General features: G+C 38.8%; 1 protein-coding gene across 3 annotated transcripts in view; it reads left to right on the top strand.

Moving 5' to 3' along the window:
• Positions 1-26,366, top strand: part of Grasp65 (Golgi reassembly-stacking protein 2) — a 71,433-nt gene extending 45,067 nt beyond the window's left edge. For 2 of the 3 annotated variants that reach the window (XM_019049986.2, XM_019049989.2), the window contains exons 5-7: positions 4,692-4,818; positions 7,632-8,412; positions 25,759-26,366. In XM_019049986.2, coding sequence (XP_018905531.2) covers positions 4,692-4,818; positions 7,632-8,412; positions 25,759-25,913 — 1,063 coding nt within the window. In that variant the 3' untranslated portion in view covers positions 25,914-26,366. Of the gene's footprint in view, positions 1-4,691; positions 4,819-7,631; positions 8,413-10,391; positions 10,530-25,758 lie in introns of those variants that run through there. The other variant, XM_072296365.1, reaches the window with a different exon arrangement.
• Positions 26,367-27,526: the final 1,160 nt, after the last annotated feature.

Here is a 27,526-nt window from a genome sequence, read left to right as displayed (position 1 = left end):
CCAAGAGCGCCACTTCCTTAGCGCGTATCCCCGTAATTCGAAACGAAAACAATGGATAGCGCCACCTCCTTGCTGTTCGTATCACTGTGTCTTTACACAACAACAAGAACAAACGTCAACATACCTAAACGGGTTATAACCAATTTATAACGCGCATATCATTGAATCAACCATGTCTGTGCTGTTTTATTATATTATATTCTTGTTCAGTACCTCGTAAAAAGGAACCGCGAAAGATGGAATCTGCTGGAATTCTAAATTCATTAACAACAAACAAATTAGTTTCTTATAAAGATCTAAGTGTCAGTTCTTCCGTTAGCTTCGATGATTCGCAAAGTATGTAATGTAAGTACCTAATTAGTTGTCTAATTTAGCTTGGTGTATACCTACGGAGTAATTTTGAAGATAGTATATGATGCATTATATAATGCATTTGAATTCCTAGGTTTCACCTGACTCAAAGCGTTTGCTGCTAATATCCTGAAACGTTTCGACTCATCTATCGGAGAATTGAGCGTTTCCTATCGGCCCCTCTGCAATTATGAGATTAGTCCAAAGCTCCTATAGGTACTTAAATTAATGACTCAGGTGGTGCTTTTGAGCCAACTTTCAAAGAATTAAAGGCATTTTTTCAAAATCTACCGTCCATGAGCTCTCCGTGTGACCGAAGTGCTCTCCTCGCTATATGACGCGTAACCCTTCAATTTTTAGTTTAGTCCAAAGACCTCACAGCAACTTAAATTAATGAACCAGGTGGTGCTCTTATGCTAACTTTCGAAGAATTAAAGGCATTTTTTCTAAAATTTACAGTCATTGAAAATGAGCTGTTTGTGATGTCACGGAGCAAAGTGCCCTACATTTGGGGCTCGTAATCCCTTGAATTTTGAGTTTAGTCTAAAGATCTTGTAGGAACTTAAATTAATGACTCAGGTGATATGCTTGATGCCCGCTGTTAAAGAATTAAAGGCATTTTTCAAAATTTACAGTCCCTCAAAATGAGCTTTCCGTGTGATTTTGCTGAAAATGGACCTTTAACCCAATTTGACCCTAGCCCCCCCAAATTTTAGCGTACCCCTAAATCGTTTGACGTGCATAAGGAGACCATAGAAATGGTGTTCTGTGCCAATTTTGAATGAAATCGAACAGATAGATTCTGAGAATTCGCTGTACACAGATTTGGGGGACAGCTGACGGACGGACACACATTTTTCAAGTATGGTTATTTTGACTCCTGGGACCTTAAAACGTCTAGAAATGATGAAATCTCAACTTTTTTTTTTTTCTTAGAGGATGACAATACTTCCTCTCTACCCTAGGGGAGCGAGAAAGTAAAAATGAAGTGTATATAAAGGTATAATACTTTTTTGGTATATTTTCAACTTAAAAACATTCGTCCAAAGGTTAAAATCGAGTTTAGAGCTTCTAATTTGTCTGTTAGTTTTTAATTTAATTTAATCGCAGCAATTAGTTCAGAGTAGTAGCTTGTTTATTCAAATGCTCAAAAATGCGCAGCTTTCCTCAAGCAAATCCTCAATATTTTAAAGAAGCGAAGCAAAATACTTTTTATACGGGTGATTTTCCTTTTAAAAGACCCACTTTATGAAGGAAGAAGGGGAGAAAAGCCGTCAAAAAACCGTCTTAAATTATTAGCCTAATCACACCTTTGATCGCCTCAAGACCCACAAAAATCAAGTCTTTTTTATTCAAAAAATCCTCCAAAGAGCCGTATGCAAAAACGACATTTTTCGCGCCCCCCCCCCCACTAAAACTTATTCAAACTTCGTCTATCAGTTACTAACACTGAAGCGCTTCTTTTCCCACATTTTCAGACCCCCAAAAAATTTTGGGGGGGACGCTAGGGGGGGGGGGGGTAGAAGTCTAAACCTGTGAACCTCGATATCTTTCGAACGAAACAAGATATTGAAGCCCGGTTTGGACGAAAAATTTTTCGGAAGTTTCTGTAATTTCCGAACTCAGTGATCCTCAAGAGTCCCTAATAATGCATTTTGCTCAATTTGAACATTCAATCTGATTTTAATAACAGTTAAATCCGACTTTTTTGCGCGCGAAAATCGGTCGGCGCGCCTTGAGCGGAAACTTCAATCAATCATAACTCCGGAACCGTTCGGTTCCCCAGCTTATACGACCACTCGTTGGATGCGGAAAAAGACGAGCAATCTAAAAAATTGGTTTTGGTTCAAATACAAAATTGTGCTCTTTCAGTTTAGTGTGTTTAAAAGAAATTGCTTTTCCTCAAAAACTGAAAAAAAGCACGTAAGTTAAGTTAAAAATGTAGTTTTGGGATTTTGACCCTCAGAATCTTAAAGTATGCAATTTTAGACGATTTTTCGTCCAAAGCGGGCCTCAATATCTTGTTTCGTTTGAAAGATATTGAGTTTCACAGGTTTTGACTTCCACCCCCCCCCCCAGCGCCCCCTCAAAATTTTTTGGGGGTCTGAAAATTTGGGAAAAGAAGTGCTCCAGTATAAGTAACTGATAGACGAAGTTTGAATAAGTTTTAGTGGGGGGGGGGGGGGGTGAAAAATGTCGTTTTTGCATACGGCTCTTTCAAACAGAGGGGGTAAAATATTTGTTCCATACACCCATGTTTGGCTTGAATAGACCGGTACAACGAGAACATACAGAGTCTCTAGCCGTTTTAAAAGTCATTTCAAAGTTGAATCATGAATCAAGGGCTCTGAGTCCGCTAAAACCCCATAAAAGACTAAAAATACATACTTTTTTGACTAAAATAAAATCCTGAAAATTAAAAAAATACGCTTTCTGTTTTTTTGCGCCCATTTTTGTCTTCAGTAGACCCATCTGAATAAGGCTAACCGAGTTTAAAGTCAATTGGAAACATTTATTGAAACTGGCCATAAATTATTTGAATAATCCCCTTAAATACTCAAAATTTACCCTTAAAAATGCAAAAAACCCTAAAGATTTGGAAAACCAGAGCTAGGGAATTTTTTAGGCCTTCATTTTAGTCTTCAGTCGACCCCCCTGAGTAGAAAGAAACAGGTCCCGTTCGATTGGCAAATTCAACCCAAATTTTTGTTGCCTAGTGTAATTGTTCATAAGGAATTGTTGAGTCCCCGAAAGTAAAAGGGTCTCTTGTTTCTGAGTGAGTCCAACTTGAGCTCTGATTGGCTAAGAAGCATGAACACTGCGGAAGCAGTCCGGGTGCACCCGAATCGGACTGACCGCACGGCTTCCGGCGGCGGCAGAAGATACACGAAAAGCTCTATTTCAACTCCCTTTTTCACGAAGAAATCATGATGGAGAGCCTTTCAAATTGTTTTAAAATTATGAACCACATCCTGAAATTTTTAGCGGCGCAAAGTAATCAAGTCTAGACAACCAAAAAATAAATTTTTCGCGAATTTCCACAAAGACTGTATTTACGCGTATTTGACATAGGGCGAACCTGGATGTATACCATGTGACGTAACAGTGTCCTAGTTCCGAAGCGCGGGAAAAAACCCGTTTCAAATTGCGTTTGACTTTGGGGAGCTTTTTCTCAAAGTTCCGGTGACTGTGCATTTTTTAAACAATACCTAAATTCTCAGTAGACCTTAAACATTTAGAATTGAATTAAAAAATTTGGGGTAATTGCATGCAATTTTTTCGTGGAACTTCTGGCACCCTCTCTCTCTCTGAAATTGTTTAATGAAGTGTTATCTTCCTGAAACATTTTTCAAATTTTCTATCTCTCATAAGATCAAGTTTAATCCTTGTCAAATTGATATTCGTATGCTTCATATGCATCTAACGCTCTTAGAGCGTCGCTAATTTTTTGGCACACCGTTTTTTGGCACAATTTGGGCCAGCTGGGATTTTTCTGAAACCGGGCCCAAACGATACCTTATGATACCCCAAAACTCTGGTTAAAATTTTAGCTTGAGTATACGCACGGTTTTTGAGAAATGAGGGGGCAAAGTTGCCAAATCGCCATCATTCTGGACAGCATTTCTGTAGCAAAAAGACGGGGAAAATGGACGAAAAAGTTACACCTTTGATGGGTTTCGACTGTAAATGTTCTTATTGGGCCCCCAAGCATTTAACTGTGTTCAGTTTCAAAAATTTTGGTCGCAAAGTGGTCCAAAATGGGGAGAAATTGTCGACGAATCAGGATTCCATGTCAAATTTTTAAACATGGAAATAAAATTGTCGGTCTGCTGCAGTTTTCGTGGCTAACAATGTTCTAATCGGTCCTCAGTGCATGAAATTGTGTTCAGCTTCACAAATTTACATCGCACAGTGGTCAAAAATGAGGGATTAGTGGACAAATCAAGATCCTCTGTGAAACTTTTAAAAATGAAGTGAAACTGTTGGTCCCCAGTAGAGTTTAGATCCCGGAAAAATTCTTTAAATTCTTATTTGGACTGTTTTAATCTTTTTTTTTTAAATTTTTTCTCTACATTTTTCCTTCTTTTTTTTAAATTTCTGAAAGTTTGCATATTTTATTGAGATAATGCTACAAAGTCTATTCTATAACAACGTTATATAAACAATACGGCCTGACATGCAGTAATAATTAAAAAAATTAAATACATGAATTTTTTATTACATTCATCACATAGGGTATCATAAGGTATCGTTTGGGCCTGGTTTTAGAAAAATCCCCGCTGGCCCAAATTGTGCCATTCTTGGCGTCGCTCTTTACACCTCATTTGTGATGTCCACAGTTTGGGTTGCGGAATTGGATACGGATATTTGCATCGTATCCCTGTAAGACAACACTCACCTGACAAGGCGGCTGTGCGCAAACTCTCCAAAGTTCCACAACCTCCTCTCTTGAAATCATCTCCTCCGGTAAGTCATCATTACCAGTGGAGTAATTTTCTGAAAACTACAGCCTCTAACTTTACTCACCAAGTTTTCTAATTAAAAGTTGACTAAAACCAAAATAAGTGTATAATAACCGTGGAATTTATGAGAACAATTGAGAACAACAGGGTCATTCCATGCCAACGTGCCAGTTAACCCATGGAATGAAAGTAAGGCATTGCAGGGGTGCAGAAAATGTCCAATCTCCCTATCCTACAATCACAGCTAACAGGGTGCGAATCTTAAGTTGTGAAGAAATTTTCAAAAGGGGTGACCTTTTTCAATTCTGAGAGAAAGTCGCACGAATTGCACATCTTCCTGGGAAATTGGGCACTTTGTCATAAAATAGGACATTTGGCTGTGAGGCAGATTAGAGCCTGACGTCAGCCAATGTGTCATAGCCAAATGTCAGATAGCAGCCTATGGTTGGTATTTTGAACTTTCTGCACCCTCGTGGCATGAATCTTTGTCACCTGTCCATCACATCTGAGAATTGGCTGATTTTTATCACAGTAGTTCATTTTGAGTCAAAATGAAAAAGGACCCTGCACACCACTTCACAGTGTGTCAAAACCCCAATCTAGCTGCTCAAAACCTCTTCACGTCTCTAAATTTGGTCGGATAACCACCAAATTTCGCAGAGACATTAGTGTAAGCTTGAAGGAGGTTCACCGAAAATTTCAAAACTCAGTCATCAAAATTTTCAAAATGGCGGCCATCTAAAAATCCTGTTCAACTCATGTAAAAATCGTAAAATTTCAACTAAATTTTAGGCGCCTTATGTGACCTGATGAACCCCAAAAATTAGTCAAATTGTGTTTTCCGATCCAAAATAAGTCCTGGAGGATGTCTTGGGCTTATGAATTCCAGTTCAAAATGGCGAATTTCTCATTTGGCCATCCAAAGAAATATGAATTCCATATTATTAAAATGATACGTTTCGGCAACTCCAAGTGACAAGTCAAAGATAATATTTTTAAAATGTTTGCCTGTAAAGGAAAATTTCCCTCGACCCCCCCCCCCCTCCTTTTCATTTTCCTACGTTTCATAAACCATGGTCCGAAACCTTTCCTCATTAGTAATACAAATCATACAAGAAACTTGTTAAAAGTACGATGCAACTTTGTATTTACGAGGACCCCCCTCCCCCCTCCATGACAGTATAGATAATGGGAAAATCGTAATGAAAGAAAATAAAATTTTAAAAAATTGACCGTGGTCGGGATTTGAACCCGGATCATGCAGGTAATAAGTAAGGATGCAATCAACTGGGCCACCACACCGACTTATCTCTTCCGGTGAAAAGCCTCATGATAAGGCTCACTCAAATCAGGGGTCCGAGCGCGCGTGGTGAGATGCTGCCTCCGTCTCAATTCACCTGTGACAGCCTATAGGGGGATATCGCATAACGCCGCCCGCACGCTTTTACACTAGGAATCGCCGAAGAAAATGTGCTCTTATTCTCAAGGTCGCGGAAGGTCGCAGTAAAACTAAAGATATTTCAAATCTAGATAGTTTTCTGAACACTCTCATATAAGTTTCATGGTGTTCCGTGTAGTTCCGCGCTTTTGCGGCTCTATTAAAGCCAGGAAAAGTAAACGGTCTTGGGCACTGTTTTTAATGAGCAATTATAATACTTAAATAATGATTTTGGAGAAATCAACGGTCATATTTCCTTTCTCTGGCCTTTGGCATCTCGTTTCATCCAGAAATGACCGCCTTTTTCGCCACGAAGTACTCTAAAAAAAAGCAATACAGTGGCACCACTCCTGATGGCGGGATTGAGGCTGGACGTTCACCGGCTGCAATCCCTATCATTTTAAAAAATTTATTTATACCAAAAAATTTATTTTTGTGATAACCATGATAGATACGTAACCAGTGGGTGCCTGTGGACCCACTCTGACCATAAATAACACCATTTGTTGACTTGATATAAGGGGGGTTTTGAGCAGCTAGATTGGGGTTTTGACACACAGTGCACTTATGGAAAGCTGCACAATGACCGAATGTTAATATATTTATGTCATTTGATTCTCCTCAAGATGCTGATCAAAAGTTATAATTGCGCCAAATTTCTACGATGCACCGTTTTCGCAAAAAAAAAAACTGTTGAGAAGATTCAACTATTCGGCAACAATGAATAAAAATGAACAAAGCATTTGAGAACAGGCCCGATGTAAATAAGGAAGAAACGTAGCGCATGTCCATCTTCTTATCTGTTCCTGCCGACTCTGGGGCTATCTCCCTCCCGCTCTCGTCCAGTTGACGTTCCGACTTTCCTGTTCTTATGCTCCTCAAGAATCTGATTTGGATGGTCGAGCAAAACGGCGTGCAGAATCTGAGATAAGACTGCCACTAGGTGTGGGAATTCCCATGATTTCCTTGTTGACACCAAGCCGTTTGTCAATCGAGTACTGAAATGAGGAATCTTTCTGGCTTTTTATCGCCGAATAATTGAATCTTCTCGGCGGTTTTTTTGCAAAAACGGTGCATCGTAGAAAGTTGGCGCAATTATAACTTTTGATCAGCATCTTGAGGAGAATCGAATGACATAAATAATTTAGTATTCGGTCATGGTGCACCTTCCCATAAGAGGTGTGCGGGGTCTTTTGTATGAAAAAAAAAAAGTATGAACATCTTTTGGATCCCTCCTTACTTATTTTAATCTTCATGGGACCACTTTGAGATGCTGATAATAAGTGTTTACCTTATCACGGATGGAAAACTCTGTTTCCTCCTGTTGCTTTTTTTTTTTTTCATTTTTTTAAATAGGTAATTTATTTTTTCTTGCTTAGGGATCTATGGTTGCAGTAGATGCATCCAAGCTCAATTACGCTATTGATGCTATCGGATCAATGAGGTTGAACAATGGAAACCAGACAACATTATCTGGAGGGGTCCAGAGTTCTGTGTCTTCGGAAGGATCAAAGTCTCTCAGTCAATCTGCTTCTATTGTTGGAACTGCTTGCTCCATCCTGCAGGCTCCAACATTTGCACAAAATTTGCCGCCTTCATCGCAACATCCAACTGCAATGGGTGCTTCAACGACTGTCGGAACTGGGCCCAGTAATAGTGATTGTACTTTTCAGTCAAATCACTTTGCTCCGGTGAACTCGAACGAGACAAGCTCTTCAACATTAATGAGTCCCTCGTTTAATCAAAAATATAACAACCAACTCAATTGCTCTTCTAGTAGTGCTAATATTGCAAGTCACCCTATGTCACAGATGGAAGGAGAAAGTAATCCCAATTTAACATTAATTGATTCTCCTGCTATTTCTAGTTGTAACGTTGGAGCTTTTGATTCAAATAAGTCCAACGTGATAATGTCTGTAGAGCAGCCAGTTAGTCATTATAATCCAAGTGCTATGTATCCTCCTCAACAATATCATTACGTCGCGAACAACGGAGTTTCTGGATTGAACGCACCCTCACAGTCTGCTGGAAACAGCAATCAGTATTTTCCAGACCCAGGAACAAGCCATTTATTCCCATCACCTCCCCCCAAAAGCGGAGATGATGCAGTTGGAGTGATTCCTTCTATTCCCTCCTTGACTTCAACCTATGCAACAACAAGTAAGTTATTTTTATAAATGAAACTTGTTCTTTGTTATACCTGCTCCTGTTTCTGGATTGTATATCCTGAAGGAGAGGTACCCATTAGAGACCTTCAGCCCTAGAATTAATAAAAAAATTTTAAAGAGCTTTATCAACAAAATAACACTGACTCAATTTCGAAGTTATAAAGCATGATGAAGGTAATACAAGGTGTACAAAGTCAGTTCCATGAGCTGTAAGTCCTATATCAATAATGGGGTTATTTCAGTTTCTACAAGTTGGAGGTGTGCTGATTGTTGAGGTATTTTTTAAACATTTTCTGATGATTGGAACATGGAGAAAAAGCGTCGAAAGTCCAGAAACGATTTGAAACAGGGCTCCCTCCCACGCCTCTCAATCACATGACTTACCCTAACCTACCCTCCACTAGATAAACGTGCGGTCAAGATGTGGGTAATGATGGCAAGGAGAAAATCCCATGTGTTGTGACGCGTAGTTTGACCAACTGTACAGCAGCCCATGAAAATCGTTTATTTTCAACTTGAATTTGATGGAACTTTGACGGGCTTTTTTGGGCTTTAGGACTCGATTTTTGACTCTTTGAATGTTACCATCGTTTTTACAGCGAAAAGTTCTATGACTACGTATGTTTTATTCTCAAATCCCTCTCCCATGCAACAACCTCATTTAATACATGCTGTCCCTTACATTGCACCTAATGTAATGCATCAAAATTGTTAACAGACAACTTTATGCTCATGATCTAATTCGTATACATGCATCGAAAGATTAATACTTTTTTTAGAAATTTTTGAGTAAAAAAGTAGTAGACCCGATTTTTGAACTTCGTTGAACCCCTTGCGCAGCATCACTATGGTATGGTCTGCGATTCTGATGAAATCCTTGGTATTTTTCAAGGATAATTTGGAATGAGAATAGTTACTTTTACAAATAGATATTTGTCGAACTTTCCTCTTAAAAAGTTTGATCTTTCTGCATGTCCATTTGCAGCAACGTAAATTCACAACTCTGCTTCTCTTTAGGCCACGATCCATTCTGCTATCAGAAGATAATGTCTCAATCACACCAAGCAGTATCTTGAGCGCAGGTCTTGATGAGAGGTGAACTTCAATATCATCTGCGAACATTAGACTTGATCGATCAAGTTGATTTTAAACCCAAGCTCCGAGTCTTGTAGAGCACTTGACGCAGCATTTAAGGATAGAAAAAACCATAATGCATTGAGCGCATCTCCCTGAAATTATTATCATTATTATCGTGTATCATTTTTCCATCATGACTCTATTCAATATAAAATAATGTTTACTCAAGCTGGATTTTTTGGAGTCACGACCTCAAATTGCACTCATCAGGGGGAATGACTTTCTCAAGAACAGTGCAAACTGGAGAGATTTACTGCAAGTTGCAGTCTCTACTATCTCAAAGTACAAGGCCTTGATACTACGAAAAAATTCCAAGCCAGGTCATTTCGATGCATCAGAATGCAATGGTCATGTGTATGTCATAGAACTCGTCTCTCATTGTCAAAAATCTCGCTCTATTTCTCATTGAAGTTAAAAATCGTCTAGTTGCGTTGCTAAAGTAAACTTATTCGATACGGTTTGGTTCTTCTGTTTACTAAACTCAATCTAACAGTGCCATCGACCTACGAGAGGATCTGTGGGCGTTAGTAGGAACGTTGTGCATTCATGTGTTAACATGCAAGACATTGAACAATTCAAATGGCATTTGACCATGCCGACTGTTTGACATGAGGTCATTTCGTTTCCGAACAATTTGAAACAGTTTGGTTTAACAATGCACCTTTACTTATTAAAAATTCATTGATCAAGTAAACAAATAAACACGTTGTTATTTCGAAATGTCAATAAGCAGCGTTTTTGTTTTCAGCCAACAAAGCATCACTAGTTGTAGTAATCCACCAGACAAGATGTAAAGTTAAGCATAATGATGTGTGTTTTTTCATCAAAATTTAGATGGAATGTGATTTGTGCGACAAATATCATTGAAAGTAACTCCTACAGAAGATATTAGCATTTTTTCATGCATTAATTCAAATTTCCTGCTCATATCAAAAACCTCACATCCCAAATAGTGGGGCTGATAAGCATAAGAATCGTGCATTTCTGGAAGAAACATGAAATTTTCAGGTATTCATCTCTACCCTATAGACATTCGATTTAGACATGGACCGGAAAAATCTGAGTCCCCTGGGAGGCAGAGGGGGCCGCCAAAGTTTGAATTTTGAATAACTTCTGAACAGTTAATATTAGCGTAATTATTTGACAGCAGGACGATGGGAAATTTTATTAGGAACGAAATTGGGTAATGAATTTTTCTGTGGGATCGATATTTTAGTGGCGAAACGGGAAAAACCGTCATGCCACGGGGAACTGGCCGTTCTGAAGCAGATCCGCTCGCTGCGCTCCCTGCCCCGGGACGTGCAGGGCAACAGCTTGTCTTTGTTTAATCTCAACAATGCGCAGTTCTAAAATAATTAAAAACATACTGTTCTGCCTAAATGCTTTTGTTTAATATTATAAGTCTTACTTTTTATAAATAATACATAAAAACAAGTACAAGGCAAAAATGCTCCATTGTGAGAGCGCCGCATGGTAGATCAAGTTTATAGCAGGGGTTTATTGATCATTGCACATCACGCGTCTTGTTTTCTTTGATTACAGAGCTCTCCCGCCCTTAGAACAGAGCAAACTACCCTGTTTATACTTATTTTTCATTGTAGATTAAATTTTTGAACATATTTCAGACAAATAACTCGTTTTAATACGATTTTGACCCATTTATTCATGACTATTGAAAATTGGATCCTTGATAGCTTATTCTTCACGTTCCCATCGGCGATGGGACCGTAAACGGCTTACCTAAGCAAGAATGTTAGAAGAAAAGGCAGCCTCACAGTCCCCTCACCTCAAAGGTCGCTATATTTCTCTCATTCTCTTCTTTCGTTTTTTGTTCATGTTAATTGGTTTCTCGCCATTGCATAGGTACTGACACATACGAAACATTCTGATGATGTTCATTTTTCTTCTCTTTTCCTCAAGCCAGTCATAGACGTACGATGTTCATTTTTCTTCTCTTTTCTTCAAGCCAGTCATAGACGTTTTCATTTTTATTCCCTACTCTTTCAGTTATTCAACAAATATGCATATTTCATGAAATAGAACAATACATCAAATAAATAAGAAACAGAAATCTATGTACTCCAGCTTCTTTTTATCGAGTCACCCTTGAAGATTATTATAGGTACTTACCACAACATATAAAATATGGAATGTGCAGTGAAGAAGAAAAAAAAATGGTAATCCATTTTTTATTATTTTTTATTATTTCACTCTGCTCTTTTGAGTTTGGATTGAAGTTTGTGACATTTTTATTGAAAAAATATTAAAACAGGGGGATATTTATTTTTCATGCAGGTTCTGATCCTTTAAAGAACCTCTGAGAAGGACTAGTGCCTCTCAAAAAAATTTCCTGTATTTCTTCATTCTCAACCCGCAACCGATTTTTTTATCGATTTTTAATTTGTAGTTCTGGGTGTGTTGAAGACATTTTGCAAGAAACGGGTCATGTGAAATATACAATGCACAAAACATACACCTTAAACTTTATCACACAGTGTATTACACCAATCAAATTAGCTTCAGAGACTAACAGGAGGTTAATGTCTCGTCAAAACATCAAGAAATTAGTTAAAATCAGCCATCAGTTGCAAAATTACCGAAATTTAGGGATGCACCCCCTTATTTTTTTTGGATTTGTGATGCACAATTTTATTGATGACAAAAAAGCAAGATAGGCTCCCAGTAGGCGCGACCTCCTATCATTCAAATGGATAGTTTTCGCAGATTAGCGGATATTAGCGACTATAATTATTATGTAAGAACATTTCGGATAGTGTACGAGAAGCAGTCCAACAAATGATTATCAGTGACTTTTTTATGAAGCTTTCTTATCATTTTTTGGGGCGTTTCTTTAGAGCAAGTTTCGAGGGTGGTTTTGGTTCTCCTAAAAAAATGCCCAAGCGTATCAATGATAAACCAAAATGCTGCTTAGAGAGAGAGAGAGGGGGGGGGAGAGAGAGAGAGGGGGGAGGGAGGGAGGGAGGGAGGGAGGGAGGGAGAGAGAGAGGGGGGGGGGAGAGAGAGGGGGGGGGAGAGAGAGAGAGAGAGAGAGAGAGGAGAATAAGCATATCTCTATGTGTCCTTATTTTTTACAAAATTAAACTTCCTGGCCGAAGTTTGTCGGCTCTTTCACATGGACAGTGGCGTGGCGTCCATAGGTTCGCAGTGTTCGCCGAACGCCCTAAAATATTTTGAAACAATGAATAAATTATGGCTAAGAATGTGGGAAACAATACAGAAAAGTAGACCGCAAATAATTATCGGGCGCTTTTCTTCCGACAGCGACATGCGACGCGGCGGAGAGAGAAAATCCTGAAATGCGGGGTCCGCACCGGCCACCGAACCTGGATGAGAGCGAGAGGGGAACGGGCGGGGCGAGCTGCCCGTCCCGCGTTACCCACGATATGCGTTGGGTGAGGAGAGAGGACCTGGGCGCAATGATGAAGAGGGGTAGACGAGAATCGAGCGAGAGGCATCGGCGCGGGGGGCAGAGCGGAGCGGGAGCATTGGATTCGGAGACGAGTGCGGACCGCGCTCGCGAAGTGAACATAGCAGAGAGATAAGGGAACAGGGAGAGACAAGAGCTGCTCATCAGTCCAGCTGTTTCCTTTACCAGTGGTCCGCAGGTCCCTGCGAACCGCCGAATTTCCCCTCTGACAATTCGTCCTCCGCTTCCCCTCTTCGCCTGCGGGCAGCGCGCGGGCCGCATGCATCTCCCAGTTCCCCTTTCCCCAGTCTCCCACTTTTTCTCGCAGGTGCATGTCGTGCAGTTCAACGTGATCTTCTCCCCTTTCAAGAAGCTGGAATTATGGTTTGTTGCTCCGTGGACGAGGTGCTGGAGCGGCCCTTCTCTCGCATCTAAAATTTTAAATGTGGTTACCCTTTTGAAGAACAATGAATAATTAATAAATGCCTTTTAAAATTTTAATAATAATAAAAACTTTTTCAACAATTTTTTTTATTCGTATAATAAAAAAATAAATCAAATATTCATTGAAAAAATAAAAAAGCTGTAATAAAATTTCAAAAATAAAACAAAAAATGAGAAAAAAACAAGGGGGAAAGCTCTAATACGAGCTCTAATACGTTCGTATTAGAGAAGCGCTCGGCTGTTGTCTGTGTCGGCGCGTTTTTAAGTTTCCTGCAGGAGATGAGCACCGTCGAGATGAGAGAACTCTCTCACCAAAATTACAACTATAAATTTTGAGGAAATTAAAATTCACTAAAGTAAATAAATTACAGGAAAACGATAAGTGAAAAAAAAAAAAAAAAACATAAAGAAAACGTCAATTTATTGGCACAATTTTCGCCAGAAAGGATGAAAATCGTGTTCTTGCGGCTTCAATTTGTAAAAATTTTACGAAGGAGGCCCCCCGCGCCCCCTTTGAAGGAGGGGGGGGTAAGCCCTCCCGGACCCCCCCCCCCCCCTTAGGTGATTGACACTCCTACCGAACATCTATCGGATATAGTCACGCCACGCCTTTGACATGGAGTGCAACATCCATCGATGAGTTCGAACCGCACCACCGGGCAATCAGAAGCGCTAAGCCGGACTCAAGTGCAGTTGAGACCCGTCCTGAGAATATTTAAGTACGGTGGAAGGACCGACAAAATTCGGCCCCTGTCTTAAAAGTCTAGAAGCCGTCTCCCAAGAACCTTACCATGTATGAACATACTTAGGTACCATCCTGGTGACACAGCACCAAAGAAGAAAGAAAATGGACACTTTAAAGTCATTTTTCAGGTCCCTGTAGTGTTCAAAGAAGATTTATGATTTTCAGCTCTCCCCCCCCCCCCCCTTGAGACAACTGCTTGTCAGATTTTATTCCGTTCGATCTATGTTTGATACAATTATCACTTATGCTTTAATAAACCTCAACAAATCCATACAACAAAACAATCCAGACTCCAGCACTTTACCACTTCTGCTGCCATGCGCTCGCTTGATTACATATGTTACCTACAAAGTTAAGCCCTATTTTAAAGGTATTTAGGCAGTACGGTATAATTATAATTATTTTAAATCTGCGCAATGTTGAGATTAAAGAAAGACAAGCTGTTGTTTTGTCGCACGTTGCGCCTTATGTGACTTATTATGAACTTCGAATGCACATCAAAAATTCAAGCTGGAGGTTGTAGTGAGGTCCTCCTTCATGGGTTTTTGGGAAAGGAGGGGTATCCATAAGAGCCGATTTTGGCCCCACTTCAAAAAATCATCTGAACCCATATTTTAAGTACCCTAGGGTAGGAGCATTCTGGCACAAAATGTTTTTGCGATTGGGCATCGTTTTCGTGTCAAAACAGCCGACTCAATTTTTCGGCTGAAAAATTGTTTTAATTTTATGACGAGCCCAAAACAGCTTTGCTTCATGAATACGGGAGGTTTTTTTTTTTTTTTTTTTTTCTGTTGTTTTATGGCTTTGTGTCTAAGCACCTGCAGCCAACTTTAGACTAGTGTGATAGTGTAGAGAGAAGGTTACAGGTGACTAGTTACCGACTTTAGAGGTGTGAAAAAGAAAAAACTAAAAACATGGAAAAAGGTGAGGGATTGATAAAAAAGAGGAGTTGAGTAGAGAGAGGGTGAGAACCCTTCACCATTTTCACGCTCTGATACCCGGCAGAGCGACTTCCTATGACCAGAGACTGGGTAATGGAAAACAAACAAAGTGAACATACGGTAGGGATTGAATGTGTTAGAGAGAATGATTTGTTTGGACAAAAGGTAGATTGAATAAAACAGAGGGTAAGACGGTTGGTGGGAGTGAAAAAAAAATATAGGGAAATTATTAGTGTAAGAATGAAGATTTGGTAGATTAGAGGTGGATATCATTTTTATCTAGAAAAAGGGCTATGGATTTAAGGGTATTGAGGTCGCCGACCGAAAGAAGATATAGGGTTGAATAGGGTGGGAAGATTTCAAATTTATTTATAAGTTCAGAAAGAAGGGTATTTCTATTTTTAAGTTTATCACATTGGAAAAGGATATGTTCTAGGTTTCCAATGGAACCACATTCACACAAATTAGAGGTTGTTAAGTTAATTCTAAACAAGTGAGTGGGGTACAGGCCATGACCAATTCTAAGTCTAATTAGATTCGTGATAAGGGAGCGTTTCCAGTCAAGTCTATAAAACCAAGGTTTACGAGAGAGAGTAGGGAGAAGAGATTTTAGTCTTTGGCCTTTCCACGTACAAGCTATCCAATTAGAGTTCCAATCGTTAAAGTTTTGTTGGGAGATAAGGGGGAACAATTGTTTAAAAAAGATTTTATTATCAATTGGCTGAGCTAAATGAATAGATTTAGTCAATTGATCTACTCTTTCGTTACCTAATATTCCTGAGTGACTAGGGATCCAGATCAGCCAAATATTCCTTTCTCGGTATCTAAACAAGATTTCTTTAGTTTCTTCAATGAGGGGGTGGAGGTCCGGTTGTTGATTAATCAGGTTAACTAATACGCTATGAGAGTCTGTACAAATTGCAACATTGGAAAGATTAAGGCTAATACTGTGTTCAACAGCTTGGAGAATAGCCCACGTTTCGGCTTCAAATATAGAATTATATTCCGATAGAGAATAGACTTTATAGAATTCATTAGAGAGAAAGGCTGACGTGGTGTATTCAGCCGTCTTGGCACCATCAGTATAATACTGGGTAAAGTTCCTAAATTTTAATCTCATTAATTCGTTAAAGTTCATTTGGATTGAAATGTGATCAGATAGTTTTTTTTTAGGAATGTCTAAGAAGATGGTATTAGGTTGGAAAAATTGGAAAACAGGATCTCTCATAAGCGAGCACGGCAAATCGCTTTTTAAGATTTTGGGAAGTAAAGGATTTCTCAGAATCCATCTGTTAAGAAAAAGTGGGTGTTGTTTATTAACCCAATAGTTACTATTCATAATTGATCTCTCGAGCATCTTTATATTCCTTATAATGGGGCTGTGCTTCATGCTCATTGCTCTGATTAGAAGTTTATCTGTTAGGAAGTTAAATCTATTAAGGATAGGGGGAATAGCTGACTCAGCGTTTAGATTATTGGTAGGGGTTGATCTAAGAACACTTAAAGTTTTACGTAGGCAAGAATTTTGGAGTATATTAGTTCTTTCGATAAGATTAAAATTTCTACAGTATATTGGGAGGCCGAAATCAAGAATCGGGCGAATCATACTCATGAAAAGTTTTCGAGAAACGTCCTGGTTAATACCCCAAGAACAACCATGTAGATATGACAAGATGTTTAATTTACAAGAAATTTTAAGTTTAATAGAATTAATATGTGGAAGCCAATTCATTTTTCTAGTATATAGGAGGCCTAAATATGTGGCCGAGGGAAGTACAGGGATTAAGAAATCATCAAGATTAAAAGAAAGGTTATCAGGGAGTCTCCTAGTAGAAAAAATTATAGCCTGGATTTTAGGGAGAGAAAGGTCAAGTCCTAGAGCTGAGAGTGCATTGTTAATACACTTAAGGTCTGAATTAAGTAACTCCATCGCTACATCTAATTTCTTATGGATGTTATAAATAGATATGTCATCAGCAAATTCAGAAATGTATGATGTAGAGAGGGATCTAAATAAATCAGAGGTGTAAATAAGGTAAAGTAACGGACTAAGGATACCACCTTGGGTCAGGCCTTTAGGTTGGAGGCGAGGATTCGTAGTTTTATTGAAATATGAGACTATAATGGAGTTATTTGAAATAAGATTAAAAATAATACGAGCTAGATCAGGGTTAATGCCAATTGAAATGAGTTTCTTATAAAGGATATTATAGTTAACGTTATTGTAGGCATTTTTAATATCCAAAAAAAGAGTTGCCATATAAGCTTTTTCACCGATCGCCTTATAGGCATGGCTGGAAATTTGAAAATGGTTATGATATACATTTTTTCCCTTTCTAAATCCGAATTGGAAAGGAGAGAGTTTATGATTTTTTTCTAGAAAGAATTCTAACCGATTGAGAATTATTCTTTCAAAAAGTTTCCTATAAGCAGAGATAATTCCAATCGGTCTATAGGAGGAGGCTAATTGAGGATCTTTGTCTTTCTTTAAACTAGTGAAGATTTTAACGTTTTTCCAGTCATCGGGTATCTTTTTGGTTATTAGGATATTGTTAAAAATGTCAAGGAGGATATTTTGGGCTTTGGTGGGGGCTTCTGAAATGAATTCAACCAAGGTGTCATCTAAACCAGGATTTTTCTTTTTAAGTTTCTTAATTGCCAAAAAGAATTCTTCTTTCGAAATTTTTTCAAATGAGTTAGAGAAGGATGAAGAGTTGTTCCATTGTTTAGAGAACTGAGAATCAGGGGTAAGGTTTAGATGAAGGTCATCAATCCAATCAAAATTAATATCTTGATACGGGGTTAGTGATCTGTTAAGAATCCTAACTTTTTCAAAAATTTCTTTAGCAGGAGTAAAATGATTAAGTTTGTCAGTGAATTCTCTCCAATTTTTCTTTTTTGTACTTTTAACCAGGAGTTTAAATTCAGCGTTGGTCTTCTTATATTCTAAAAAAGTAGAAAAGGAACAATTTCTCTGGTAATCTCTTAGGAGAAAGTCACGTTTATTTTTTAACATTTGACATTCCTCATTCCACCAGGGAATTCTTTTATATTTCTTGGGTTTAGAAGGAATAGTGGTTGTCGAAGAAGAGGGAGGGAGTTGGACAAACTGGGAATGAGGAGTTTTCAGTAATCTCTCATCTCTAACGCTGTTGGCGTAGGCTTCTTTCACTATATTGATATAGCTATCATAACTGTAGTAGGAACAGGTGAGAAGTTGATTAAGGTGTGATTTAAACAAACTCCAGTTTTCCAATTTTGGTAACTTTTCTAGTTTAGGAAGAGCAAATGAGGAGGTGGAAGGTATCGAGGTGATATCTGAAGAGATTGTTTTATTTAAGAAGTAGGAGCATGGTAGGTGATCACTACCACCTGTTTGAAGAGCTTTCCAGTAAGTGTTCCTACAGAGTGGTTCAGAAATAAAGGCCAAATCATTGAATCTAAGGCTACGGCCCGGAGCAGTTTTTCTTGTTGGTTGGGGATTAAGTGAGTTGATATTGAAAAGATCTAATTGATGGGAAAGGTTAACAAGAACTTCGCCTCTAGGGTCACTAGAAGGGTAGCCCCACAGGGGGTGTTCTGCATTACAATCACCAGCCCAGAAAAGAGGTTTGCCAACCAGGTTATTGGATTCAAAGAAGGTCAAAAGGTTGTTCAGTAGAAGTTTACTTGTGGGATTGATGTACATATTCAAAAAGAAGAATTCAGATGAATTATCAAATATAAGTTTGAAAGATTGTGTTTCTATTCTTGAGTTTAATAGTGATGTAGTGTCTAAGGAAAGACGTTGAAATTTATATTTGATTTTAATTAGTGATAAGAGGCCACCGTAACCATCGTCGCGATCGTCTCTTATAATATTGTAACCTGGAAATTTGACTCGAGAAGAGTTATTTAACCAGGTTTCAGATAACAAAACTATGTCTGGTTTCAAGTCAGAAAGAAGAATTTTGAGGTCAGTTTCATTAGAGAGTAAAGATCTCATATTCCAGTTCAGGATATGAAAGTTTGAGGGAAGAGTAGATAAAGTTGGAGGTGACATAAGTAGAGAGTGTTAGAGGGGAAAGAGAGGAAGTAGGGGGGTTAAAAAGAAAGGGAAAAAAAGAAAAAGGGATTAAAAACAGAACTGGGTTTTAGGGGGGAAGATCAGGGAGATAGAGTAGTCTCACTACCAATATCCATCAGGACTAGTGAGGAGACAGGTTCAGAAGAATGGGTAAGAGTGGGAGAAGGTGTATTGATAGTGGATTGTGAAGGATTTGTCTTTTTAGTTTGGAGATTGGTTGGGGTTATTGATTTTGTAGAAGAAGAAGGTTTGTATTGTTGTTGGGTTGCTTGTTTTTGTCCAGTATTAGGAGGTTGTACCGGGGATCTAGCGGAAGGGGTTTGTTTCGTAGGTATGGTAGATGAATTAGAATATGAAGAGTTTTTGTTACTAGGGGGAGGAGCCAATTTAAGTTGCTGTTGTCCTAAGTGTGATTGAGAGACAATAGTTTGGTTTCCTTTATTCGGAACGGGCCAGAAACCTTTATTCTGATCACTGATTGGTTTATGGATCTGAGTAGAAGAAGATTGGATTTGATAGTTTTTAAGCCATCTATCGGAAGGCATTACTGGATCGTTAACCTCTGAAATCTTAACTTTCTTTCTTATAGGAGAGGGGGAAAGAACGACTTCTGAATAGGGTCTTCTAAGGTCGTCGATAGAATATTGAAAGTTATCAGGACTTGTTTGTTCTTGGTCATTGTTTGAGGTTAGTACTAGATATTTATTATTCAGAACCGGGAAGTTCTTGGGATCGATATCATCAATAGAAATGGTCTCTCCTGCCTTAATTTTATTCTGGATTGCTAGAAGTCTGTCATTCAGGGTCAGTTTGAAATTTTCGGTTTTCAGCATCTCAACTTTTTTGGTTGCTTCATGAAAGCTAAGATTTTCGAAGGCCATAATTTTTTTAATAGCTTTCTGTTCAAGTAATGATGGACAGGAAGGGTCAAAGGTTTTGTGGGGACCTTTGCAATGAAGACATTTGGTTGTATTAGGGCAAATATCATGCGCAGCATGTTGGTCTGAGCAGTTTGGGCATCGATTAAGACCTTTACAAGTTAAGATACCCTTAAATTCAGCACGATGGCCATAGTTTAAACAGTTAGAACAGGTTGTAACGTTGTAGATATAGGGGGTAGCTTTGCAACGAGAATAGAAGATATAAAAGAAGTCAGGACGGGTAGTACCTTCCCAAAGAAGTTCGAGTTTAGGGGTAGGAGTTAAAACACCTTTCTCATTTCTTCGGAAGATACGTCGAACTGAGATAACATTAGCATATTTATCTTTTAGATAGTTGCCTATAGATTCAATGCCTAGGTCTGTATGTACGTCATTGATTACTAATCTACGAGTAATATAATTGAGGGGAATGAAAACCCTAGCATTTTCATAGGGGAGAATAGTTTTGTGATTGGAAACCAGATTGTTAGCATAGTCGCGTTTCACAAATTCGATATTGACTAAACTTTTGTTAATCTTTTTGATGGACTTAATACCAACAATATTACATCTATAAAGGGCTTCACCTTTAAGGGTAGCATGTTTGTTACCTAAACCATCATAAGATAAGGAGATAACAAAGGGGCCAGTTGAGTTATCAGGATACAGTAAATCATCAATTTTCTTAAGAATAATCGTTTTTCTACTTTCGGTAGCATTAACTAAAGGATCGGCACTTACGGAAACAGAAGCATTTTGGGTTTGGGAGTTAATACCAGGGGGGTCCCCTGGATCTACTGGGGGATCAGACATTTTTAGGCTGTCATCGGGAGACAGAGGTTAGAAAAGACGGACTTACCACATGGAACGGAGATAGATTAACAAAAACTTAGAAAAGGATAAACAAAAATAACCAAAGAAATTGACTAGAAAAATGAGGAAAATAGAAAACTAGCTGGAAGACATAGGAACTAAAAAAACTCAAAAACGAAATAACGGTAGTAAAAAAACTAGCGAGAACCAAGAAGATAAGGAAGCGGAAGTAATACGCACTACACACTAGTCAGCTCGGAGGTTCGAACGCGAATGTACGGGAGGTTCATACACGTAAATTTTTGCGTACCTTTCAATGAAACAGGCGAAAATTGTCCAAACCTACTCTTAATGGGTTATTCTGGACATTTTTAACGATTTTTGGGGTTTTTTGGCAATTTTTCACCTGTATCTAGAAAACGGTTAATTATGTAACAAAAACGATTGCAGATTCAAAAAGAGCGTAATTTAAAAAATCCGTTAGAAATCATTGGTTAGACATTTTCTCAGCTTAAACTGTCAACACGAAAGACAGCTCTAAACTTGAGAAAACCGAAAAAACTGCATTTTTCACGATTATTAGTTTTCATTTACACCCAGCACAATTTTGCCACATCACCAAAATTCAACAGATTAAAGTTACATATCAGTACATGAAACACGTCAAAAATTAAGGTGTGGAAAAATTGTGCTCAGAGTTAAAAATAGTCTTTAGTTGAATGAAACCATCCCTGAATAAAAGATGAAAATTCTCTAACTCTCCGGGCAGATTCGCCAACCATTCATGGAATACCTGTAACCGGGTAATTTTTTGCGTACTTTCGATTGGAACGAGTGAAAATTGTGAAAAATCATGTTTAGTGGGCCATTCAGAGATTTTTTCACGATTTTTGGGGGTTTTGGGGGTTTTTTGTGGGGGGGGGGGGGTTAGGGGTTTTTGGGGAGCTTGTGGAGCATTTTTTGTTTGTAATACAACAAAAACAATAACAAATTCAGAAAGAACGCAAAAAATTCGATAGGAATCGATCTTGACATTCTCTCTCAGCTTGGACTTTCTACCCGAAAAACGGTCGGACGGAAAAACTGCCTTTTCTCCAGCTCCCTAGTCATAATTTACATCACCAGCTTAACTATGAAGGGCCGTTTGTAACTAAAGATACGAATGTTGGCAATATATAAGAAACTAGGGGGCTACGCCCCCTGGCCGCTACGCGGCCCAACCCCCTGAAGGCGCTCCGCGCCATCAATGGGCCGCTTCGCGGCCCTATTTTTACCCTCCTATCGGTGTTAGTTTTATTTTTCCCCTAAAAAATTACGATATAAGGTATACTTTACTTTTAGAATGAAATAATTTTTGGTTTTGATGAATGAAGAAACAAAATTATTTTTTTGAAGTCTAAAGGACGCGTTTTGGAATGACTACTTGATGAAATATTGCAGTAAAACAACGAACATTGATAATCAAGTAATAATTAAGAGTTTCGGGAGACGGGGATCGAACCCTTACCATGTTCAAGGTGGACGCTTCCGACGTCTTTGACGACTCGGCCACCGCTCTACCTGAGGCAGACGGGGCGAATCTTGTGTAGATAAAAGTAGAGCTGATGCGCAGGCTACACAGCTACTGCGCAACCTCCTCGACCGCTGCGCATCCTCCCGCGCATAGCGGTAGCAGTCTCGGAGCATTCTGAAAATTCACTCACTTTTATAACGTGATTGTAAAAAAACCTGGGTCCTATTTCCAAAATCTGAATAGAGCGGGCTCATCTAGGGCCAATTACCCGTCGATTACCGCAAAAAACTTAGAAATCGGCCCGGTAGAACGCTCAAACGAACTATGACAAAAAATATAAATTTACATTGTTTAAATGGGAGAATTCGCAACTTTACCACTTAATATAAAAAAACCTAGGCCATATTTTGAAAATCTGAAAAGAGTTGGCTTATCTAGAGACAATTACCCGTCGATAGCCGCAAAAATCATAAACATCGGCCCGGTAGAACGCTGGAACTAAGCGTTACCAGTTTCGCAAAATTAGGAGGCTTGAGAGCTTATAGTATAGATGATATAATATATGAAATATTCATTATATACAGGAAATTTTGAAATATAAGTACAAAACTGTCGCAATATATAAGAGATGTGACAATTTATAGGAAATCGACTCCAAAATATATGGCGAAAATCTTGCAATATATAAAGCTGGGTACGCAGTGGAGCGTTTTTGACGAACGAACAGAACGAGCCAAACGGTGCGAGCAGTTTGAGCACGTATTCGACATGTTCAGACACGGTAACGCGAGGAACAGAACGATCCGATCTTTTTTCGCGGGAACGCCGCGAGCGCGAAGATGATCGTCCTTTTGGATGACTCTTTCGCTGATTTGTTGCTTTGAGATTTTTGTCAAATACTGCAAACTTGTGTATGAGTCCCCTGTTGCTAGGAATCTCAGTGTGACTGCTAGTCGGTTGGATACCGGGATTGGTTCACGGAAGTTGGTCACCTGCTTCGTAATTTTCGGCCCAATTATAGTGAGCAGTTTCTCAAAATCAACTGAACTCATGCGCAATAAATTTTGAAAGTGGAAGAAGTCCATATCCCTCCCAAGCGAATTATTTTCACGCACTCTATATAACTTTCTCATCCAAAAGCGTGAGAGAGATTTTTTCTTCTTTTTTAACAACTTGAATATAATTAAAAAAGCACCGGCTGCCACTTGATGCCTCTCCATCTTAACCAAGAGGTCAACTGATGCACTTTGGGCGGTAAAAATCAGCGGTTCGTGGCTGGAAAATGCGGGAACGATCCGAATAACATCAAAAGCTTTTGATGCTATTCGGCTCGTTCCGCGTGTGCGGGAGAAACGCTCGAGCCGTTTGTAGACCCGTCCGCACATGCCGCACAACTCGAGCAGTCTTCCGTGACTGCTCATTCGGTTCGTTCGTCAAAAACGCTCTAGTGCGTACCCAGCTTAAGAAATGTGTCAATATACATATGTATAGGAAATCGACTTCACAATATATACGTCGAAATTCGCGCGATATACAGGGTGATCCATAAGTCCTTTCCATCCCCTCGAAATATTTACGTAATTGAGGCAAAGATTTGAAACTTGGGGGATGTTCCTAGGTCAAAAGGAGCCCCTTTCTGGCCCCCAAAATTTTCCGGGGAACCCTTGGGGGGGGAGGGGGGTGGATAGAAACAAATTTTTTTTTCAATTGAGAAGACCCTCTTTGTTATACCTCGTTCGAAAGAGCATAAAAAAAGGAAACTTTTCGGGTAAACCAGAAGTCAATATCTCAAACCGTTTCAAAATGGCGTTCGGTTAAAATTCAAGATGGCCGAAAATTGACACCGGTTGTTTGTCAATAGATTTGCGCGAAAATCGGTATCTACAAGTAATTTGATAGGAGAAACACGAATTTGAAGTTACATTTTCTAATAAAGAATGAATTTCCAAAATCGCCAAAAATTCAAAAACTTGGGAATTTGGGGTATTTTGGCACGAGAATAACAAACTTGAAGTTAGATTTTCTCAAAAAACAACAAATTTCCAAAATTGCCAAAAATTCAAAAACTTGGGAATTTGGGGTATTTTGGCATGAGATTAACTTTGAAGTTAGATTTTTTTAAAAAACAACAAATTTCTAAAATGGCCGATTTTTTATTTTTTATTTTTTTTAGAAATCTAATTTCAAATCTGTTAATCTCATGCCAAAATGCCTCAAATTCCCAAGTTTTTGAATTTTTGGCGATTTTGGAAATTCATTCTTTTTCAGAAAATGTAACTTCAAATTCGTGTTTCTCCTATCAAATTACTCGTAGATACCGATTTTCGCGCAAATCTATTGATAAACAACCGGTGTCAATTTTTGGCCATCTTGAATTTTAACCGAACGCCATTTTGAAACCGTTTAAGATATTGACTTCTGGTTTACCCGAAAAGTTTCCTTTTTTTATGCTCTTTCGAACGAGGTATAACAAAGAGGGTCTTCTCAATTGAAAAAAAAATGTGTTTCTATCCACCCCCCTCCCCCCCCCCCAAGGGTTCCCCGGAAAATTTTGGGGGCCAGAAAGGGGCTCCTTTTGACCTAGGAACATCCCCCAAGTTTCAAATCTTTGCCTCAATTAGGTAAACATTTCGAGGGGATGGAAAGGACTTATGGATCACCCTGTATATCGCGCGAATTTCGCCATATACAGGGTTATTCAAAAATCACGCACCACTGGCCATGAGAGGGGTGGCCATTTGAAATTTTTTAGTTACCCGGCCCACCCTCCTCCCCACGAAGGGATCAAAAACTGGAAAGTACCTAAAAAAGTTGTCCTTTCGATATGAGGAAAATCGTCAAAAACCGCAAGTCGATATCGTAATTAGAACTGAAGTTATGGCCAGTGGTGCTTGACTTTTGAATAACCCTGTATATTTTGGAGTCGATTTCCTATAAATTGACACATCTCTTATATATTGCGACAGTTTTGTATATATATTTCAAAATTTCCTGTATATAATGAACATTTCATTTATTAAATCATTTCTTATATATTACCAACATTCGTATCTTCAGTTACAAACAGCCCTTCATAATCCATCATTTTCTCCAGTATTCCATTTCAAACTTGATCGGATTTATTGCTCTTGGGTGTAGATAGGTTGATTCCGGATCAACTCGTCCAATTGTCAGCGTCTCATCAAATGTTGGTATTAAAATTGTATTGATGACCTCCAAAGATTATTATAATGTGTCACTGCCATTATCTTACCATTCTCGTTGGAATTATTGTTTTGTATTTCTCTTTCTTTCGATCATTTGTACAAAATTTGTATCCATGTTTCTTTCAGTTCACTCAGGCTGTCAACCAAGTGTTCCTGGAATGCCAGTGACTACTCCTATCAATCTCCCAGGAATGCCTCCCATCACCGTTAGTGCAACTCTGCCGTTCACCACAATTGAATCAATACAATCAATGGTGCCAACTTCTCAACTATCCCATTGATGAAAAAAAGAAAAAACCTAAACTTTTATTTAAAGAAACTTGCCCAATTACTCAGTGAGGGTGTGGTCTCGATGAAGTGGCAGTCATAGATCCCTAATTATCCTACATATTTATTATCAATGTCATTTTATAACTTTTAATATTTTTTTTTTGTTAACTTCTTAAAAAAAGTTTTAATTCTTGTTAAGTTAATTGATATGTATTAAATTTTGTTATGCATATTATGGAATGGAAGTTTACTTCTTGCACATCAGAAGTAGGCCATCAGGGCTCACCGAAATCTAACCGCCGAGTGATGAGAACGGACATTTTTTGAAACCCTACGATCACTAAAGTAACGCCCAAGGCTTACTTCTATAGTTTGCCGTGTTTTTCGCATTCATTACCGTTGATTATTTATCATTACTATCTGAGAATTTGCCCGCCTTAAATAAATTGGAAATTTAACATTCAGTCATATATTTTCGTTGATGATACTGACCTTGGCAATATAATCAATTTTTTCTGAAATATTACTTACCGTGAGCTTCAATAGACATGCCTAATGTGTCCTTTATTTTCATGAAACTTGAGTCTTCGGAGTATCCAAATTAAATATTATAGCAAAATTAAGTTAAAAAAATGTAAACAAATGCAGACAGTGGGAAATTTCTTTGTCTTCACTAGTGGGCCGAATGTAACCAGTTTCCTTTGAGATATGTACGTGGTCTGTCCGGAAAGTATCAGGACTTTTTGATTATCTCGGAATGTAATGCAGATATTGAGCTGAAACCTGGGGTGGGCTTTGCCCATGTCCTCTCTAATGCAGCCACACAATTGGGCTTTCACACCTTTAATCAGTCGATTGCAATCAACTGATCAAAGTGTGTGTGTCAAGTGCTATCGTCGCGTTTTTTTTTTTTTTTTTCGTGAAATGACCGAGCGTAAAGATCATAGAATTTGTATTAAATTTTGCTTTAATCTGGAAAATACTGCCAAGGAGACCATGGAAATGATTCGGAAAGCTTTCGGCACTGATTCTATGAGCAAAAGCAATATTTATGAGTGGTATAATCGTTTTAAATCGGGTCGTGAAACAGTCGCTAGTGATCCGCGGTCCGTGAGACCTTCGTCGACGAATTCTCCCGATAACGTGGAAAAAGTTCGGGAAGCTATTGCCCAAGACAGTCGGTTAACCGTGCGGGAACTGGAAGAGCAGCTATATATCCCAAAGACCATTTTTACGGAAATTTCAACTGAAAAACTCGGGCTCCGTAGAGTGGCAGCGAAATTTGTGCCAACGCTCCGGCTCATTTCTCCTGTCTTGTGCAACAGTTTCTGGCAAAGCACGGTATTTCTCTGGTTCCACATCCTCCATACAGTCCAGACTCAGCTCTCTCTGGCTGTTCCCAAAGCTGATATCTCCAATGAAAGGGACTCGATTTGACTCCATCAATGACATCAAAGAGAGTACGACGAGAGCGCTGAAGGATATCCCAAAGGAGAGCTTTTTGGACTGTTTTGAAAAGCTCAAAAATCGCTGGAACAAGTGCATTGTGTCTTACGGAGAGTACTTCGAAGGAGATTAAAGCCACAATGTCATAGGGAAGCTCGATTTCTCAAAATGTAAAAAG

The sequence above is a fragment of the Bemisia tabaci genome, chromosome 2, assembly GCF_918797505.1.
Source record: "Bemisia tabaci chromosome 2, PGI_BMITA_v3".
Lineage (NCBI taxonomy): Eukaryota > Metazoa > Arthropoda > Insecta > Hemiptera > Aleyrodidae > Bemisia > Bemisia tabaci.
This window is presented reverse-complemented; position numbering and strand designations above follow the sequence as displayed.